At 48.1% G+C, this 19148-nt stretch overlaps 1 protein-coding gene across 1 annotated transcript in view; it reads left to right on the forward strand.

Moving 5' to 3' along the window:
* SMAD1 (SMAD family member 1) overlaps positions 1–19148 on the forward strand; it is a 197490-nt gene that overhangs the window by 37479 nt on the left and 140863 nt on the right. Inside the window, exon 2 of the mRNA XM_082265707.1 lies at positions 64–612. Coding sequence (XP_082121833.1) covers positions 213–612 — 400 coding nt within the window. The 5' untranslated portion in view covers positions 64–212. The remainder of the gene's footprint in view (positions 1–63; positions 613–19148) is intronic.

A 19148-nucleotide genomic window follows, 5' to 3' on the forward strand; every position in this document is an offset into this window, starting at 1 on the left:
CTGGATTTCTGTCCCTCCCTAACTGATATATATACATATTTTTTTTTTTTTTCCTTTTTTTAGATGCTGCTGGTTTATTGGGAACTTCAGACACTGACTTCTGCACTGGAAACTGTATTCTAGCCAAGATACAAGAACAGAAAACGTTGGTATCGTAACGTTGGACTGGACAAATTTGTTTAAGCCCTCTTGTGACAATTGAGCTAGTCACAATGAATGTGACCAGCTTATTCTCCTTCACTAGCCCTGCGGTGAAGAGACTACTTGGTTGGAAACAGGGGGATGAGGAGGAAAAATGGGCTGAAAAAGCAGTGGATGCATTAGTGAAAAAGCTTAAGAAGAAGAAAGGGGCCATGGAGGAGCTGGAGAAAGCCCTGAGTTGTCCTGGGCAGCCCAGCAATTGTGTCACCATTCCCCGCTCTTTGGATGGCAGGTTACAAGTTTCACATCGGAAGGGTCTCCCACATGTCATTTACTGTCGAGTGTGGCGCTGGCCGGATTTACAGAGTCATCACGAACTTAAACCCTTGGAATGCTGCGAATATCCGTTTGGCTCTAAACAGAAAGAAGTCTGCATTAATCCTTACCACTACAAGCGGGTAGAGAGTCCTGGTAGGTGTCTTAACTGGTGCACATGGGGTGGTGTCTTATTGTGTATCAGAACCCCATCCATATTCATTACCTGCTAATTGGTACTTTGGTGCAATGTTTCCTGCAATGAAATGGATAAAACCTGAAGAAGTAAATTGGTGAAACCTTTACAGTAAAATAGGAAATACAAATTGCTGGTTATTTACGAATGCTGAAGAGTGCGAAATCTGCTGCAGCTCTGCATGGAAACCAATCCGCTTGCAGTTTTTATTGCCAAAGCTTATTGAACAAGCTGAAGTTAGAAGCCGATTGACTACCATGCAAAGCTGCACCAGATTCTTGAGTGCACCAGTTTTAGTAAATCTCCCCCGTTATGTCTGAAAATAGGGCAAGCTAACCTAAACTCTGTGTGATCTCCTTAGGTTATGTCTGGCAGGAAGATGAGTGATAAAAAAACCTGTACTGACCTAAAGTTGGATATGGCTTTGTGTTTTTCTTATAAATTAACCTTCTCTATTAGGAAATTTGTCTATCCCTAATGCAGAGCTATAAACATAATTTCTAAGCTTTGTATTATTGTGTAAGGAGCACCCAGAGTGAAAGAATTTCATGTTTATATGAATGATTGGTCAGGTTTCCAGGCCATGGGAAATTTCTTCAACAGAGTTCAGGATTTCTGTATTCAGCAACAGGTTCCACAAATACTGTATATTGTTGTAAACCATGCTAAAATCGGGCCTGAATAAATCTCACCCAGAACGAAGAGCCAGCTTTAAGAAACTTTAACTCTTCATGACTGGCATATGAAAATATAGATGGCTGAAAAATACAGAAAACACTTGAAAAAGAAAAACCTTTTTGTTCTGTTAATTTTGAACAGGATTTATTTAACAATAAAAATATAAAACCCTTTTACTCTACCAGTAGAACTTAACCATAAAAGGCCACATTTTCCAATGGCTTGCCTGCATTGTGGTAGCTTCGTATGTCTCTCACAATGAAGACAAGTCATGGTCTTGTAGCTGACGGACACCAGCTTGAGAAGATGGGAGGAGCATTTGGACATGTGGTTTTCCCTGGGTGAAGCTAGTACTGCGTGAGAATGTAGCAACTAACATGACTGTTATGGCAGCCAGTATTACGTGAAAGGACTAAGCCAACTTTTTTTTTTCTCACGTGCTGGGAGGACTTGGCTCGCTCCTTTTGGCATAATGCTAGCTGGTTTGATAAAATCTCACACATTGCCAACTTTAACTAACAATAGCCTTGGCATTTTAATGCCTGCTTCACTAAATGCTGTAGGTCCAAATGACCTGATTGTTTGAGTTTAAGTCGCTGTGGCAAATGGGAAAGTACTGTGGTTAGCACCTTCCCACTTTATGTCCGGGGGACAAGAATTGGTGATCATGTAATTGGCTGTCAGTGGTCACCTGATCGGCAGTCGATCCCACCGACTACTGATTACTTGGGACTCGGAGCTGCCTTTGACAGTTCAATCTCTGTGTTGGAAGCATGCTCTCAGCATAGAAACATAGGCTGCCCAGTGATGCTTATCTGTAGTGTGTGAGCGTTAAAGCCCACCCCTTTCTTACCGCACATATTTGTTATGGGGGGGGGGGGGGGAGGGCAGCAACAGTTTAATGTGGATTGTGTTGATAAAACATGGGCCAGCTAATTATGATTGTCCTCCATGTTGATTTTTTATTTTAGTATGAGAATTTATGTAATAGTAGCCTTTGCCGGTCCGGTTTGTGAGCTAGTATTTCATACTTTGGCTCCTACATAACTGGGTACAAAGCATATCAGCCCTTTTTCACAAACTGAAGTTTTCATTGTGCCAGTCCACCATCACCCCACCTATGGGGTAACCTGTATTACAAGCGTTGTGCTGCAATGCTATTTATTGTTAATAGCACCCCAACATACGTCACAGGGCATGGTACAATGCATCGTGTCCTGTGGGCTACTCTGTGGGGGAAAAAAAAAAATAGAAGGGCTGCAACTAACGATTATTTTGTCTGTCGACTAATCTAGCGATATTTTTCCGATTAGTCGACTAATCTAACGATTATTAATTTTTTTTTTTTTTTTTTGCTTAATTGAGTTTGATTTAGCTAATTCTGTAATTAAGAGACCCCTCAGTAAGCCCCCCTCCCAGTACAGACCCCTCAGTAAGCCCCCCTCCCAGTACAGACCCCTCAGTAAGCCCCCCCTCTCAGTACAGACCCCTCAGTAAACCCTCACAGCTAGTACAGACCCCTCAGTAAATCCTCCCACCTAGTACAGACCACTTAGTAAGCCCCCCCCCAGTGCAGACTCCTCAGGCTCACCTGCGATCACATGCTGTTTCGCGTGACATCTCGTCTGTGTGGGACAGTGGGAGGGATCGGGCCCCAATCAATGCAGCGGGCCGGCAATGCTTAAAGCAGCGATTTGGGCCGGCCGTATCTTTGTATCCCGATAGGCCAGTCTGGCCAGGGGGTGTGTGACGCGTCAACGCCTTTCACGTACGTCTACGTATTTCTGTAGTCGACGTAATCGATTATGTTGACGCATCGTTGCAACACTTGCATATTTAGCCTGCTTAACCAGGATTACCAAATGGCCTTCAGGCTTCACAGGCGGCTTCCTACTGTGCATGCAGGAGCCGCACTGCGCTTTCTGAATGGTCGTGCAGTCTTGGACCTGTGTATCCCAAAAGGCAACGGAAGGGAAAGAGGGTCTGGAAAGACTCAGATCGCCCCAGCGATCTTACCCGGAACTGGGAGGGTGTAACTGTGAAAACCAGGTATCCGCTCCCCCCCCCCTCCAACCCCCTCCAAAAAAAGTGTGCCAAATGTCAGGGGAGGGGGTTGCAAATAAGCGGAGCTTTTATCTTTGGGTGGAGCTCCACTTTACCAGTGAAGTCTAAAGCAAAGAAATGTACAGGTTCATGGACAAACGTTATTATAGAACAACTCCAAGATCCAGGTTTTAGTTTCGTGGGAGGAGATAAAGGTCACATGACCTGCTGTTTTCCAATCACAGAACTATCGCTGCTTTAAGCAGGGAGAACTCATTGGGACACCACAACCTGCATTTTAGGAATGGACCATAAAATGCTTGGCTGTAGTGTGTAACCTAGGAATATAATATTATATCCAATTTCTGTGATTTTTATGGACCCTCAAGTTTTACTGTCAGCAACTTCAATGGTGAGATTCTTGTGACTGAGCTCCAGGTCTACCAGCGGTATTATTTTTTAAGAACCATTCCCCTGTCCCTGTTGGATGTTGAATGTTTGCATTGTGGGAATAGAGTTAGGTCAAGAACTTAATGAAGTCCACAAGAAATATATGAACCCAGCTGGTGACTGGATCCACCTGTACCCAAATATCATTTTAGATTGGATTAACACTTCAAGTTTAAGACCCCTTTATGCAGTCGAATGCATTTAAAGCGGAGTTCCGGCCACAAAATCGACTTAATAGATTTTGGGCCATACGCTTGCTTTTTGTCACCTGAAAAAGAAATGCATAGTTACGATTTTTTTTTTTTTCGTTTTACTTACCTTGTTGAAGAAAAATATACTCCCCTTTCTTCCACTTCCTCCCTCTGTGGCCGCGCCCCGTGCCGTCACTTCCTCTTTGCATTGATTCCTGGGAGCTGAACGTCATCGCTCCCAGGAATCAATGCACCGGCCCCGCTCGTCACTTCCGGTGCGGCGCCTCATTCCCTGCTAAACAGTTTCTGGGCATGCCCAGAAGCTGTGGAGGGATGATGCGCCCGCACTGGAAGTTACGAGCGGGGCCGGTGCAGGCGCATTCTGGGAGAAGAAGACTCAGAAGAGGACGCGCTGGCTTCAGCTGCCCACATCCAAGATGGCAGCGCTGGAGAAATTTTCAAGATAAGTATTTCTTCTAAAAGGCAAGTGCGACCCGGGACAGTACAGAGGCTATCCATTGTTGAATGTACTAGCCCTGACTGTCCCGGGGGTATTTTTATTGAAAAAAAATGTTGTGGCTGGAACTCCGCTTTAACTGTAAGTTCTGTAAAAAAAAAAAAGGAAATAAAAAAGGAAAAAAAAAACACTTAGGTCTGCCTGGATTTTAGAGCTTCATTCTGACTTCATCTGGCTGTTAAGTTATGAATCAAAATGTATCATTTTGAGCTCAAAACAAGTTGCTCTTCAAATGCCTGACCAGACTATGTGAACATTTGGGTTTTGTAGTAGTTGTCACCCAAGATGACTTCTAGTAATTGGCTGCTGTAGAGTTTGGCACGTTGATTTTAGTGCGGGTTTTTGAACTTGCATATTTCCTAAGCAAAACGTAACTTAGGTGGGCCACCCAGTTTTAGTGCAGTACAGCCATGATACTGATTGGTCTGGCATTTACCCATCAAAGCTTGTCTTTGAAAAAAAAAATCTACAGCGAGCCTTTTCATATAAAAATCATCCAGCCAAGAATCTGTAATGTGTGGCATTTGTAATGCTGGCGGTTTCCCCTTGCCACCCGCATAATGTCAACATTGGCAAAGGATAGTTAAGATTTTGGCTTTCGTTCTGAAATAGGCATGCACAGAAACATCTTCCAGACTGCATTTTATTTGCACATCGGACTAGAGTAGATCCTATCCAAGCAGGTATTCTTAACATCTGTTCTACTAGATGTTTAATTCACCAACTTTGATGGCGTAAAATAACTGAACTCCTAGTGAGATTAGGAATAATTCTATTTTTTTTCCCTCGTTAAAACAGTGGCAGAAATGATCTTACATTCAATATTTTTGTATTCAGAATTTTTTAATTGGATAGATATGAAGTTTCATGAGTTAAGCTTTATGCATTTTTTAAACTTGCCTATTGCAAGTGGTAAGCTGTAGGCAACCACACCACCAGCTTTCCTATAGATAAACTCCAGATGACTCAAGCACAGAGCGGCATATAGGGGAGCTGTTTTACCTGACAAAGGATTTATATTTCTCCATCTAGTCCTGGGATTTGCAAAGCTCTGACACATAGCACAGCCCTGTCTGGGAGAGCAGGAGAAATCCTTTTTCTATGCTGCAGTTAAAATTCTTATAGGCCCATGTCACACTGGCCATTTTCTTTTTTTTTTTTTTTTTTTTTTTTTTTTTTTTAAGCTAAGCTTTATTTTCAATGACCAAACCCCTTCTATGTAGCCCTGATGTGTATTTTTACACATGCACAACACAGGTTTACACAGTTATGCCTCTCCGCTTTTGCCTATTATAACCATCTTAGGATTTCTAAGACCTAGTGCATTTAAATTGGTAATAAGTGAGGTACATCACATGCTGGGACTTATAGTTCTGTCAGTGTGCAGTGTAGGTACAGCACATGGTGGGACTTAAAGTCCCCCTAGCAGCCCCTGCCCCCAGTGAACACACACCCAGGAGGAACACCTGTACCATTGGCAGCAAACAGATGTGTATTACCCCGTCATAGATACCACTCCAGCCCAGTGTCAAGACCTCTGCCTGACCATCTGCCACCCGCTCCAGCCCCCCCTTGCACCTGGGGCTCCTCAGGCCTGCGCTATTCCCCTGCTTCACTTGTCATTGACTCCGCTTCACCACTGTCACCCAGGCGGAAGTGAGCAGCAGGCCCAGTCACCCCACGCTTAGCCAATTGCTACCCCAGACTGGCAGGCTACTCAACCATCGGTGAGATGCGGTGGGTGGGAGCTGGCAGCAGTCTCAGCACCAGGCTTGGAGGTTACATGCCATGGTGTCTGCTCGGGCTCTATGATGCCAGTGAATCAGCTGACAAAAGCCCAGGTACCAGACGCAATTTCTAGTCGCCTTGGTGATCTGGCACCTTTAATTTGTCAAACCCTGCCTGAGTGTGTAGTGAGAAAGTGGCACTATTATACTGGCTGTATTGTCTAGTGGGGGTATCCAAAATCACAAAAGTACCTGGACATAATTTTTTTGGAGGTCATTTGTGTATTTCGGCTATGTTTTTAGCAGTTTTTAGTCTATTAAAGCTGTGCATATTTAAAGCAACATTAAAGTCGTGTGTTTTTTTTTTTTTTCTTCATTGACAGACGCATCTCCATATTATTCGTAACCATTGGATTATGCTGGAGTAGAACACTAGGAAGGAAAAAAAACTTTACCACCCTTATGGGCCAGTCCCTCAAGGCATACACCCACTTACTCTGCTATAGGATTCAGTTTGTGTCTGCCTAGTTTAGGTAGGACCTGGTTCCCGGCTGGGACTTCGGTCTTAGCTTGTTTTATTTTTTATTTCAAAGGGAACCTTTTGTTAAATTTTTTTAGCTAGTTAATATTCCTGAGAGAACTGCAATCAACAGCCCGACTCTGTTCTGGACTGGATATCCTAGATCCCTAGTCCGGCCAGCGAGTGCGTGCAGCTTATAGCCCCGCGCTAGGCCTCGCCAAAACAGAGCCGATGGGGGCTGGCTCGCAAGTGAAACACCTCACGGGGACACACGCGACCTGGTTTGGCCTGGGTCGCAGCATGTCGTAAGCACCCCCACCCTGAGTGGAGAGGTAGTCTGTCCAGAGTGGCACCCACCCGATTGTCGATGGTACGGTGAGTAGTGTTCCCCCATAGCTCTTGCAGTCTCGGGGTGGACGTGGGCCCCATCTTGGGATGGTCGGACCCCCAGGTTCCCTTCCATTTCCCCCCAGCACCTCTAACAGTCATGGTGGTCTTTTGGTCAACCTACCCCCATGCCCCTCTAAGGGTTAGTTAGGAGCTGGCTTTGCCACTTGCTCCAGTAATGGGGTGGATGCGGTTGTTGCAGATCGGGCTGTCCGGATCGCACGCGGAGGTCCTTGAGCAAGTTCCCGGCCCCCTGGGGGGTTAGTGACTGGGGCAGGGATGTCCTTTGGGCTCTCTGCGATGGGTATAGGCTTGGGAGGAGTGGATGTTTCTTCATCCGTGGGTCTGCGCCTCATGTGGCTGGATCGGGCCGAAAATGTAGTCCTCTGCTTTGCAGCCTACTCGCAGCTGTCCGGGTACCCGACCAAGCAAACCGAGTGCCTGACTGAGATGAGCGGACGGTACTGCCTACGGATGCGTGCCTCACGCGGCCGGTTTAGGCAGAAAATTGAGGTCGCAGCTTTGCGGCCTACTCGCGGCTCTCTGGGTACCTGGCCAAGCTGTCTTAGGGGCTGAGTAAGCTGTTCGATTACCTGACCAAGCTGACTGGCAGATGCCGATTGATCACCTCACACTGACTAAGCTGCCTGTCTGCATGACTGTAAAAAACAAAACCTCCTGCGCTTAAGTGCTGTCTGATGGAGTAGAAAGAGGTGCACTACAAACTCAGATGTAAAGAGAGCTGTTTGGTCTTGCTGCCCCCTTCAGGATCAAGGGTATCCAGAACCACTGGTAGAGAAGACAAAAAAAGAAAAAAGAGGGGCGCACCGACCTAGTGCATTACCATAAAAACTTTTATTAAAATATTAAAAGATGCAGCATCTTTTCTGGCTCTGAGGAAGGGGGCTCGCCCCTGAAACGCGTCAGCCTAGCCACAGCAGCCCCATGCGACTATCTGTATGCCCATTTGTCACTATTGGGACCTGGCTACCTTGGAGACTGTATATGCTATTCTTGATGTGTGTTGTACCACACCAGTCTTGTGAGTATATTGTACACCTTTTAATATTTTAATAAAAGTTTTTATGGTAATGCACTAGGTCGGTGCGCCCCTCTTTTTTCTTTTTTTGTCTTCTCTACCTGTCTGCATGACTGACCAGGCTGTCCTAGCTGCTGATCGATCTGGTCGCGAGTCCGCTGTCGGCTCGGTCCCCAAATTTAGGACGCGGCTTTGTGGCCTACTCGTGGCTGTCTGAACTGTTGACCAGGCTGTTTGAGCTGCTGACCAGAGTAGTGGATGGGCGTCCGCCCTTCCAACCACCCCCTCCCCGGGGTGGACATATAAACTGCCTGGCACCCCCCCTTGAACTGGGAGGGGGGGTGGGGGCATTGTTGTATGAGGGTACTCTGCCTGCGTCACGTTGGGCCCCCTCTTCCCCTTTATAGGGGCCTATGTCCTTAAGGGTCGCCCACCATAAGGTCTAATAGGGGACCCTTTGTGGAACTTTTGTGTTACTTTATTGAACGACGACCTCCCCTGCTTGTTATGTTCTCAGGGTGAGCTTAGCATATATCGACTCTACTGGTTCTGCATCCGCAGACTTTGGGTGCTCTGCGTTGAGGATGATTCCTTTTTTGTACTGCACATGCAAGGGGGCTGGTGGATGCACTGATTGTATCGGTGCAGAAAATTTTTACATGGGGGGGCGCCGGTCCCCTCAGGGCCCGCAGATCCCCTAAAAGTGTCAAAGGTACTCCCTTTTCCCACCTACCAAAATTGTCACGAGTCAGTGGAGTTTTTCTAAATGCAATAATGGTAACCACGCATGGTGTGGCTAAAAAGCTGGTCTGCGGAGCAGGCTTCTAAAAAGGCTCTGTCAGATCTCCACTTTACGGGGGACTGTCTACTTGGGTCTTGGATGAACTGCTCAAAGGACTCGCAGGTGGGAAGAACACTCTTCTTCCTCTATCCGCTAAGGGCAAGTCACCGCGTAATAGACGGGGCCCTTTTTCGGCACACAGGCGGCTGCTTCGTGCTTTCGGCATGCAAGGAGAGAGGACCTAAGCTATTTAGGTCATCTGGGGGTTTCAAGCAGATGTGGTCGGGTAAGCCGGGAACAGGTCCCTCTTGACTTTTGTCAAACCGGGAATACCACACACAGATCGAACTTTAGGGAACTTTAAATGCCACTTTTCTTCAGACATTGATATGTAATTTGGCAGCTGAAAAAGCTGCCCATAGTGTACACATGATCCAGCCGCCCTCAAACTGAAATCTGCCAGCTCTTCCATAATTCCAGCATGAATACTCAGCTAAAGATGTCTTGGGTCTCTGTACTCGCAAGTCCTTTGTGGAACTTGCAAAAGGTTATTTATATACTGCGTGTAGTAAATTTTCCCTGCCGAGCAACTACTACTACGTGCATGATCCTGTTAAAACAATTGCATATATAACAAAAAAAAAAAGCATTTGCACAACTGTCCCAAAATGCTCTAATTTGTGTAATATATAAATTACTTTGATCATGAGTTGCCCCATCCAGTGGTTATAATGCGGTATTTTCCTGAAATTCCCCAGTTGGGAAAATGCTGCATTATGGCCACCAGATACCGTAGACGATAATGGGAAGCTAACCCTTTGTTTTATTCAAGGAAAAGCAAATTTTTTTTAGGTACCTTCTTCAAGGCTTATCAATGTATTTAAAGTAGAAAGCAACTTTTTTTTTTTTTTTTTTTCTCTCTCGTTTTTGGTGAACTATTAGAACCTCTTAACGGGGAGGTTTTTTTTTTTTTTTTTCTCCATTGTGGTTTCAATCCCTGATGGAGTATTTGCCATGTAAACCTTTTGACTACTCTCACGTACAGAAAATGAAGAGAATTACAAAGTCTTCTAAATGTCATCAATACAAAGTTATGTGAAAATATTCCAGTGGATGCACCTGTTCCAGTGGCATTTGCCAAGGGTGGAATTTCTCCTCTGTGGATATTTTTTTAGTGACATTTATTCATCTTTCTTTATTTTGTTCCTGTGAGAATCTACAATCAATTGACCGACTGACCAGAGTCTGGGGGGTGCCCAAGGTGGATCTGTTTGTGGCAAAAATGAATACAAAGCTCCCAAATTATTCTCTCTGAACCCTACAGATGGGAACATCGGGTGTGGATGCATTCAGACAAATCTAGGCTCCAAATCTGTTATGCATTTTCCCCCCAACTGCCCTAACACCAAAGTTGGTACAAAAGTTTAAAGAAGAAAGGGCTACAATGATATTTATTGCACCTTATCGGCCTCCGAGACCATGGTTCAGTCACTTAAAACCTCAGCATTCAGCCTCATCTAACACTTCCAGATGTGCTGAACCTCCTATCGCCAGGGCCAGTCAACCAGCCAAACCACAAGGCCATGAAGCTTTCGGCCTGGTTTCTGAAAGGGTGAGGTTACAGAACAAAGGTCTGACACCATCTTAGTCAGCAGAAAACCTGTGACTATCAGCCCCATCTTCCTACCTAGACATTAGGCTGGTGGAAGATACCTTCACTCATTGAAAAAAGGCTAGACCCATAAAGTTCAGCAGAACTCCGAAATGGGACCTCTCCATGGTACTTAAAGGATTGCACCCTTTGAACCACTGGAGGAATGTTCGGAACAATACCTTACGCTAATAACAGTACTGCTGGTGGCACTTGTGTCAGGAAGAGGAGTAAATGCAGGCTCTAGCCAAAATAGAACCAAACTGTTTAATTCTGACAGATAAAATCATCCACGCCAGACCCAGCCTTCCTACCAAAAGTCTCTTCAACTTTCTACAGAACTCCAGGAGGTTGTTCCCTCCCTTCCAAATTCAATGGATAGCAGAAAGTTACTTAACAAGTTAGATATATTGGTGAAAAACCACACTATTCTTTCTCCATGCAGGAGTCCACAAAGGAAAGCCGGCCTCAAAGTACGATAGCCAGATGGATAAATCTTGCTATTCAGACAGCCTACAAGGCCCCAAACCTTGCCCCACCGAGCAGAGTCACGGCCCACTCGACCAGAGCTTGGGCATAATCAAGCGCTCAAAGACCCGGGGCAACACTGGAGCAGGGTAGAGACCTAGTCTAGCATTGCCGCATCAACCAGTTGTTCAGTCAGGACCAAGACCATATGGTGCTTGAGATTTTTTTTTTCTCCTCCCTAGTAAGTATCGCTTGCTACATCCTCTCATGCTGCCCTGGAAGATAATTAAACAGGTACTTGGCAACTCCTTTTCTAAGAAGTCTTCCAGGGCAGCACTCGTTCCCACTCCAAACAATACAAAAGGGTTTTGCTGATTCATAAGCTTACTGAGGGTTCCTTCGGTGCTTTGGTATAACTGACATTTTTATAATGGTGGACTATTGTGTTTCCCGTCTCAGGTGGGATGAACCGATCTCTGGTGCTGCCCTGGAAGACTTCTTAGAAAAAGTTACCAGGTTTCTTCTTTTTTAATTTTTGTTACTAAATCCAAGACCCTGCATTCACTACATCCAGTCTCCCAAAGTACACAAAACATGGAAATGCAACTTTTTAGAAAATATGAACTGCTAAATACCTTTTCCCATAAGCAGTATATAGAGGTCTTGTGACTTCTATCAGTTCCTAGTAAAGCATGTAAAAGGAGTTTTCATACTGTACTGAGCTGTCCTAGAAGGATCCAGGACCCCTGACCCTTTGTCTAGACATTGCTGATTGGCCCTGTGCTGATCACATGCACTTCCCAGAGAGGGGGAAAAAAACTCTAGCAATACACACCAAACGGAGCATGCGCAGCCTGACTCCAAAGGCTCGGTCTTATCCGGACATGTTCTGGGGACAGTGGAATAAGGAGATCTGTGCATACAGGATCAAACAGCCTTTTTACACAATGCAGAGGATTAACCCCTTTAGGTTGCACAGTGAGCATCAGTCAGGGGTTCTAATCCCTCTCAACTCAATCCACAACTTTTTTTTTTATTTCAAACCGCACATGATGTAGGCTCTTTACGTTCATTCATGCACATTTACTGGTGGAGCTGATCCTGGATGATGCCCAAACAAAGATGGGTCTTGCTATCTGAAAAGATAAGCGGACGAGGGAATTGGCAGAGAGCCTAATACCTTTTAATTCTCCCCTGCAATCATTAATGTAAGCTAAGTTCAGCCTTATGTGTCAAATGAAGAAAAATTCAATTTTCTCTTACGTCCTCCGACAGTCGCCGCCTCTTCATATTCGTCACATATGGGGTATTAGACTTTGCTCCGAAGGAGTAGCTAGGCAACAGAATATGTTAACAATAAAGCTTTAACATATCCCACCCTCAAGGGGTGGTCCCCTCAGTCAATACCCTCCTACTTCCTGCAACCATATCTCAGTTTTAATGTCTAGCTTGTCAGGAGTGGCTGGCTCTCTCTGTGCTGGGACTTTTTGTCCCAGACTCTTTCTTCTTTTTGATATTTTGTTTGAGTTTTCTCTCTACCTTTACTTAGCTGTTATTTTTGTCAGCATTAGTTAGTTCTTCGGACGAAGAGGATCATGCGGACTGGGTCTCAGGCTGATCCCCCTGGTCGCAGGTCGTGGGTCAGTGGCTTCCCAGTCTGCCATCGAGCGTTCGGCCAGGTAACGCTCCTGGCACGGTGAACGACCCATCCCTGTTCGGTGCAGGGATGATTGGTGAGGTGGCTACCTCACCGGACGCTGTGCGGTTTCTGAACCGCCATTGTGTGCGTCTTGAATTGCGACTCTCCCTGCCTCATGTGCAGCGGCTTGTTCGCCTGTGCGGGTTCCCCACGCCATGTGAGGTAAGTGTATCTATGTGGGGACCTGTCTGTCTGGGGGGGGTCTCAGTCTGGGACTGTGTAACCTGCCTTTAATCACACTGCTTGTCTCCCTATATCTCGGCTGCATGCTGTGGGCTGCAGGGGGGGGGGGGGGAGCTGTATGACACTGAGTATGTCAGGCTGGGCAGTGTGAGGAGCTGTGTGCTGTGGGGCATGTTTTTAATGGCATGTTGGGGCATATACAGCGATCGCTGCGGCGATCTAACATGTATCCATATAATGGGATAATATTGTGTGTGATTTTATGCACTGTGGAGCGGCGATTTCGGCGCCAAACGACGCCATTTTACCGGCGCCCGCTCCGGCCGCATGGTTTACATGCACGGCGGCCATTTTCTTGTAGCCTCCATAGGCTTACATAGAGCGCCCTGGCAGCATCACTTCCTCTCTCCTGGAAGCACCGATCGAGGCAGCAGCAGCAGCGGAGTCTCCTCAGGTTTTATCCTTCTATTCCTGTGTTCCATTGCCTGTATTCAGTCTGTATATTCCCTGTGGGGGTCTCATTGTGCCTGAGTGTGGTGCGGTGGGCTGCGCTTGCCGCGCTTGCTGTAAGGGGGCAGTTAACCCTTGGTTGTCTGGCATACAGGGGCAATGGATTCTCAGGAGGGCAAGTTTCCCACAGTATTGGTGGAAAGCCAGGGGACCGCTGTTTCCCCCCCAGGGGGGGATTTGGCCACGATTGTGGCTGGCCTTGCTGCACAGGTGCAAATGCTGGTGGCTGCTCAATCTACTAAACGGCCCAGAGTTGCTCTGTCCTCTGATTCTGAGGGTGAAGGTGATGGGGCTGTTCTGGCGGGGACCCCCCTATCGGGGTCCCGCTCCTCTCTTGATCTAGTGGGGTCTGAGGTAGAGGCTGAAGTTGAGGGGGTTGATAATTCTCCCCCTGGCTTGCCTGAAGAGCTTGCAATCATGGATGAGTTGATTGCTTCCATTAAGCAGACGCTACGTTTGCAGGACGAGGTGTGTCCCCCAGCTGCCTTGGCGGCTTATGGGACGCAGAGAAAACGCAGGACGCCGCAGGTTTTTCCCTGCAATGCTGATTTTCAGCGCGCTGTTAAGGACCAATGGCGCGATTTGCGCAAGCCTTTTGCGGTACCAAGTAAATTTAGGCTGCGTTATCCTTTCTCGCCTGCCACTGATGAACGGTGGTGTGTGCCTCCGCCAGTGGATCATGCTATTGCGGTTTTGAACAAAGCCACTGCGATCCCTGCAGAGGGATCCCCTGTTTTCCGTGATGCCACGGATAGGAGACTGGAGTCTCTTGCCCGTCATACTTATTCTGTTACGGGTTCTATGCTTAAGGCTCTGTTTGCTTCTCTCATGGCGGCCCAGGCGATCGCAAGTTGGACGCAGATGCTTAGGCGCGTCCTAGTGGCCGATTCGGCCTCGGCGGCGACCCTGGATATGGTGGATCAGATCCACCAGGGTGTCATGTATCTGTGTGATGCGGACCTGGACCTGATTCCGTTGGCCGCGCGTGTGCACAGCGTGGCGGTGTTGTCTCGCCGCCTGGTTTGGTTGAAATGTTGGTCGGTGGACCAATCTTCACGTAAAACCTTAGCCAATCTGCCTTATGATGGGTCTCGCCTTTTTGGGGAGTCCCTGGATGTGTTGATTAAGGGGATTACCGGGGGTAAGAGCACTCTCTTGCCCCATTTCCCCAAGGCTAAGGGGGCTTCTGGGAAGAAGCATGCTCATTTTCGGCCCCCTCAGGGGTCCTTTCGTGCCTTTCGGCCGCACTACAAGGGCAAACCGTTCAAGGGCCAGGGCTCTCAGAAGAAACCCTGGTCTGGGAAACAGAAGTCCGGCCAATCCGGACCTACGGCCCATAACAGTTCGGCCTGAAGGGGCGCCCTCACCCAGTTTTGGGGTGGGGGGACGCTTGCTCGGTTTTCTTCAGCCCTGGTTGGCCCGTGTGCGGGACAGATGGGTTCTGGAAATCGTTCGATCTGGTTACAAGATCGAGTTTCTCTCTCGGCCAGAGAGCAGATTTTTTCCCTCAAATCTACAACTGTCTCCAGAGCGCCTGCGGGATCTGCACCTGGCGGTGCGGGACCTGAGGGCTCAGGGAGTGGTGGTTCCGGTGCCTCATCGGGACAGATTTCGGGGGTTTTATTCCAATCTGTTCACCGTGCCCAGAAAGGAGGGCAAGGTTCGTCCTATTCTGGACTTGAAAGCTCTGAACCGCTCTGTGCGGGTTCGCAAGTTCCGCATGGAATCCCTGCGCTCGGTGGTGGCTGCCCTGGTTCCGGGGGAATTCATGGCCTCCATCGATTTGAAGGATGCGTATCTTCACATCCCCATATTCGAGGGTCATCAGAGATACCTTCGATTTGCCATTGCGGAGGATCACTACCAGTTCGTGGCGTTGCCCTTTGGGCTCGCCTCGGCTCCGCGGGTCTTCACCAAGGTGCTTGCACCGGTTCTGGCATTATTGAGAGCCCAGGGCATTTCTGTCCTGGGGTATCTGGACGACATTCTGATTCGGTCTGCGACCAGTCAGGGTCTGGAGAAGGACCTGTCTGTCACGATGCAAACTCTGCAGGAGTTTGGTTGGACGATAAATGTTCCAAAGTCGACACTGAGTCCGTCGGTTCGTCTTCCCTATCTGGGAATGATACTGGACTCGGTGCAGGCGAAGGTCTTCCTGCCGGAAGACAAACTCAGGACTCTTCAGGAGGAAGTCAGGTCCCTCAGGGACGTTCCGAACTCGTCTCTGCGGACGTGTATGAGATGTCTGGGATTGATGGTCTCGGCTTTCGAGGCGATTCCTTTCGCGCAGTTTCACACGCGGGGTCTCCAGGCGGAGATCTTGTCCAAGTGGGACGGGCGACCTCAATCTCTGGATCTTCAGATCTCGTTGAGTCATCGCACCAGGGAAAACCTTCTGTGGTGGCTCCAGTCCCCGTTGGTGTCCGGGGGCAAGTCGTTTCGTCCGATCTCATGGACGATAATCACCACGGATGCCAGCCTGTCGGGCTGGGGTGGTGTTCTGGGCGTTCTGTCCGCCCAGGGGACCTGGTCGGAAGGGGAGTCTTCCCTCCCGATCAACATTCTGGAATTGCGTGCGATAAGGCTCTGTCTTCATCGCTGGACGGACCGGCTGCAGGGCTGCCCGGTTCGGGTGCAGACGGACAATGCCACGGCGGTGGCCTACATCAACCACCAAGGGGGCACCAGGAGTGCCCGAGCGGCTCGAGAAGTGGCCGACATTCTGTCTTGGGCCGAGACTCATGTCCCGGCGATAACGGCGGTTCACATTCCGGGAGTGGAGAACTGGCAGGCGGACTATCTGAGTCGCCAGACCCTGGATCAGGGGGAATGGTCTCTCCACCCGGCTGTCTTCCAGATGTTGTGCGCGAAGTGGGGTCTTCCAGATGTGGACCTGTTCGCGTCTCGCCTCAACTACAAGGTGAAGAGGTTCGTGGCAAGGACGCGCGACCCTCGGGCAGACGCGTCGGACGCGTTAGTGGCCCCGTGGCATCAGTACAGGCTGATGTACGCGTTTCCACCGATTCAGTTGCTGTCCCGGTTCCTTCGCAGGTTACACTCGGAACGCAGCACGGTGATTCTTGTGGCACCGGACTGGCCTCGCCGGTCCTGGTACGCAGACCTCGTGAATCTGGCGGTCGACGCCCCCTGGCGTCTGCCTCTTCGGGACGATCTACTGTCTCAAGGACCGATTTACCATCCTGCTTTACAGTCGCTGGCTTTGACGGCCTGGCTGTTGAGACCGAGGTCCTGAAGGAGAAGGGTCTCTCTCCAGAGGTTGTTCATACCTTGATCAACGCGAGGAAGTCTTCCTCGGGAAAGGTTTATTACCGTACTTGGAAGGCCTATTTTGCCTGGTGTGAGTCCAGGGGGTTTTCACCCCGCACGTACTCGGTTTCCCGTGTGCTGTCTTTCCTTCAGACGGGTGTCGATCAGCGTTTGGCGCTGGCTACGATAAAGGGTCAGGTGTCTGCGCTGGCCGTTCTGTTTCAACGTCCCGTGGCTTCCAACTCCTTGGTTGGCACTTTTATTCAGGGTGTGCGGCATCTGGTTCCTCCTAGGAGGGATCCTTTGCCCCCTTGGGATTTGAATCTAGTCCTGTCTGTGTTACAACGTGCTCCTTTTGAACAGATCAGGGAGATATCGTTGTCTATGTTGTCCAAAAAGGTCGCCTTTTTGGTGGCGATCACTTCGGCTCGCAGAGTGTCGGAACTGGCGGCTTTGTCCTGCAAGTCTCCGTACCTGGTTGTTCATTTGGATAAGGTGGTCTTGCGACCTAATCCTTCTTTTCTGCCGAAACGAGTTTCGGAATTCCATCTTAACGAGGATATTGTTTTGCCTTCGTTGTGCACGAAGCCTAAACATCCAAAGGAGGTGAGATTGCATTCTCTGGATGTTGTTCGGGCGATTAGGGTTTACCTTAAATCGACTGAGTCTTTTCGAAAGACGGACTCCTTGTTTGTTCTTCCAGAGGGTCCTCGGAAGGGCATGGCGGCTTCCGCCTCTACCATTGCCAAATGGATCAGGCAGACCATTGAACAGGCCTATGCCTTGCAGGGGAAGGTTCCCCCTGTGCCTGTGAAGGCGCACTCTACTAGATCTCTGAGTACGTCTTGGGCCTGTCGTCATGGGGCTTCTGTAGCCCAGGTGTGTAAGGCGGCGACTTGGTCGACCGTACACACTTTCACAAAATTCTACAAAGTAGATGTTCAGGCATCGGCGGATGCTTCCTTTGGCCGCAAGGTTCTTAGTGCGGCTGTTCCCTAGGGTCCCTTGTTGGGGACTCCTGGCTGTTGGGATAAGTTTTGTATCCCCTGGTTTTTGTCTTTTCCTGGGTTGTTGCTCCTGTTGAGCACTTATTTTTGCTGTTGCCCAGCTGGTTTCCTTCCTTTGGTAAGGTTCCTTTCTTGATGTGGAGACTGCGTTGCCTTTCGGCGCGGATGCGTTTCCCACCCCTCATGTTTGCACTGCTTTGGGACGTCCCCATATGTGACGAATATGAAGAGGCGGCGACTGTCGGAGGACGTAAGAGAAAACGGAATTTTTGTAAAATCTTACCTGTAAAATTCCTTTCTCTGAGTCCTCCGACAGTCGCCGCCCCCGCCCCTCTTTTGGGGTTTGAATGTATACTCTACTGCTATTCCACTAAAACTGAGATATGGTTGCAGGAAGTAGGAGGGTATTGACTGAGGGGACCACCCCTTGAGGGTGGGATATGTTAAAGCTTTATTGTTAACATATTCTGTTGCCTAGCTACTCCTTCGGAGCAAAGTCTAATACCCCATATGTGACGAATATGAAGAGGCGGCGACTGTCGGAGGACTCAGAGAAAGGAATTTTACAGGTAAGATTTTACAAAAATTCCGTTTTTTTTTTTTTTCCTTTTATTTTGCAGTATTCAGTGCTGTCGCATGACTTAAATTCCTCTTCCTTCTGAGTCTAAGAGCAGCAAGTGGGTGTGGTTACTGAAAGCTAGGAACATCACTTCCTGGGAGGGACACTGTTCCTGTGTAGCCAGTGGGTGTATACAGAATGGGAGAAGCTGATCATAGGTTCCCGCCCAGTGTTTTCTCTTCAGTGAAGATGCATTGTACATCCTAATTAATGAGAAAATGAAGAAATTAGAAAAGACCCATCCACACAGGGCAGTGCAAATATACAGTATAGCTCTGCGGGGCTTTGAATGAAGACTACTATAGGAAAAGGAAGCTGGACACAGGAGGTGGGGTGAGAGACTGTCAGTGTAGCTGGAAGTGCTTGGGGGTCTCAGCTCAGTCTACAATGATTATAGTACTGGCAACCACACTAAGTCTACGTTTCCACCAGTGTGACTTGCCCATTAAGTTCAATGGCACCCGTTCCTATCTATGCGACAGTGGAAATCGGAGAAAAGATACCTGCACTACTTTGATGCAACTTTTTGATGCGCCTTTGATCCAGAGTGTAAAATTGGATTAAAGTCGCACTCTAAATTGCAATAGTGGAAACGTAGACTAAAGCTCAGTTTCTACTACTTGTCATGCGACTTTGGACAGTCGCATAAGTCACAGCCCATTGATTTCAACAGCATCCTTTCCCATCTATGCGACTTTGAAAGTCAGCGAGGTACCTGCACTACTTTGATGCAACTTTTGATGTGATTTTGATCCAGAG

The sequence above is a fragment of the Pelophylax lessonae genome (assembly GCF_965119305.1).
Source record: "Pelophylax lessonae genome assembly, chromosome: 1".
NCBI classification, from domain to species: domain Eukaryota; kingdom Metazoa; phylum Chordata; class Amphibia; order Anura; family Ranidae; genus Pelophylax; species Pelophylax lessonae.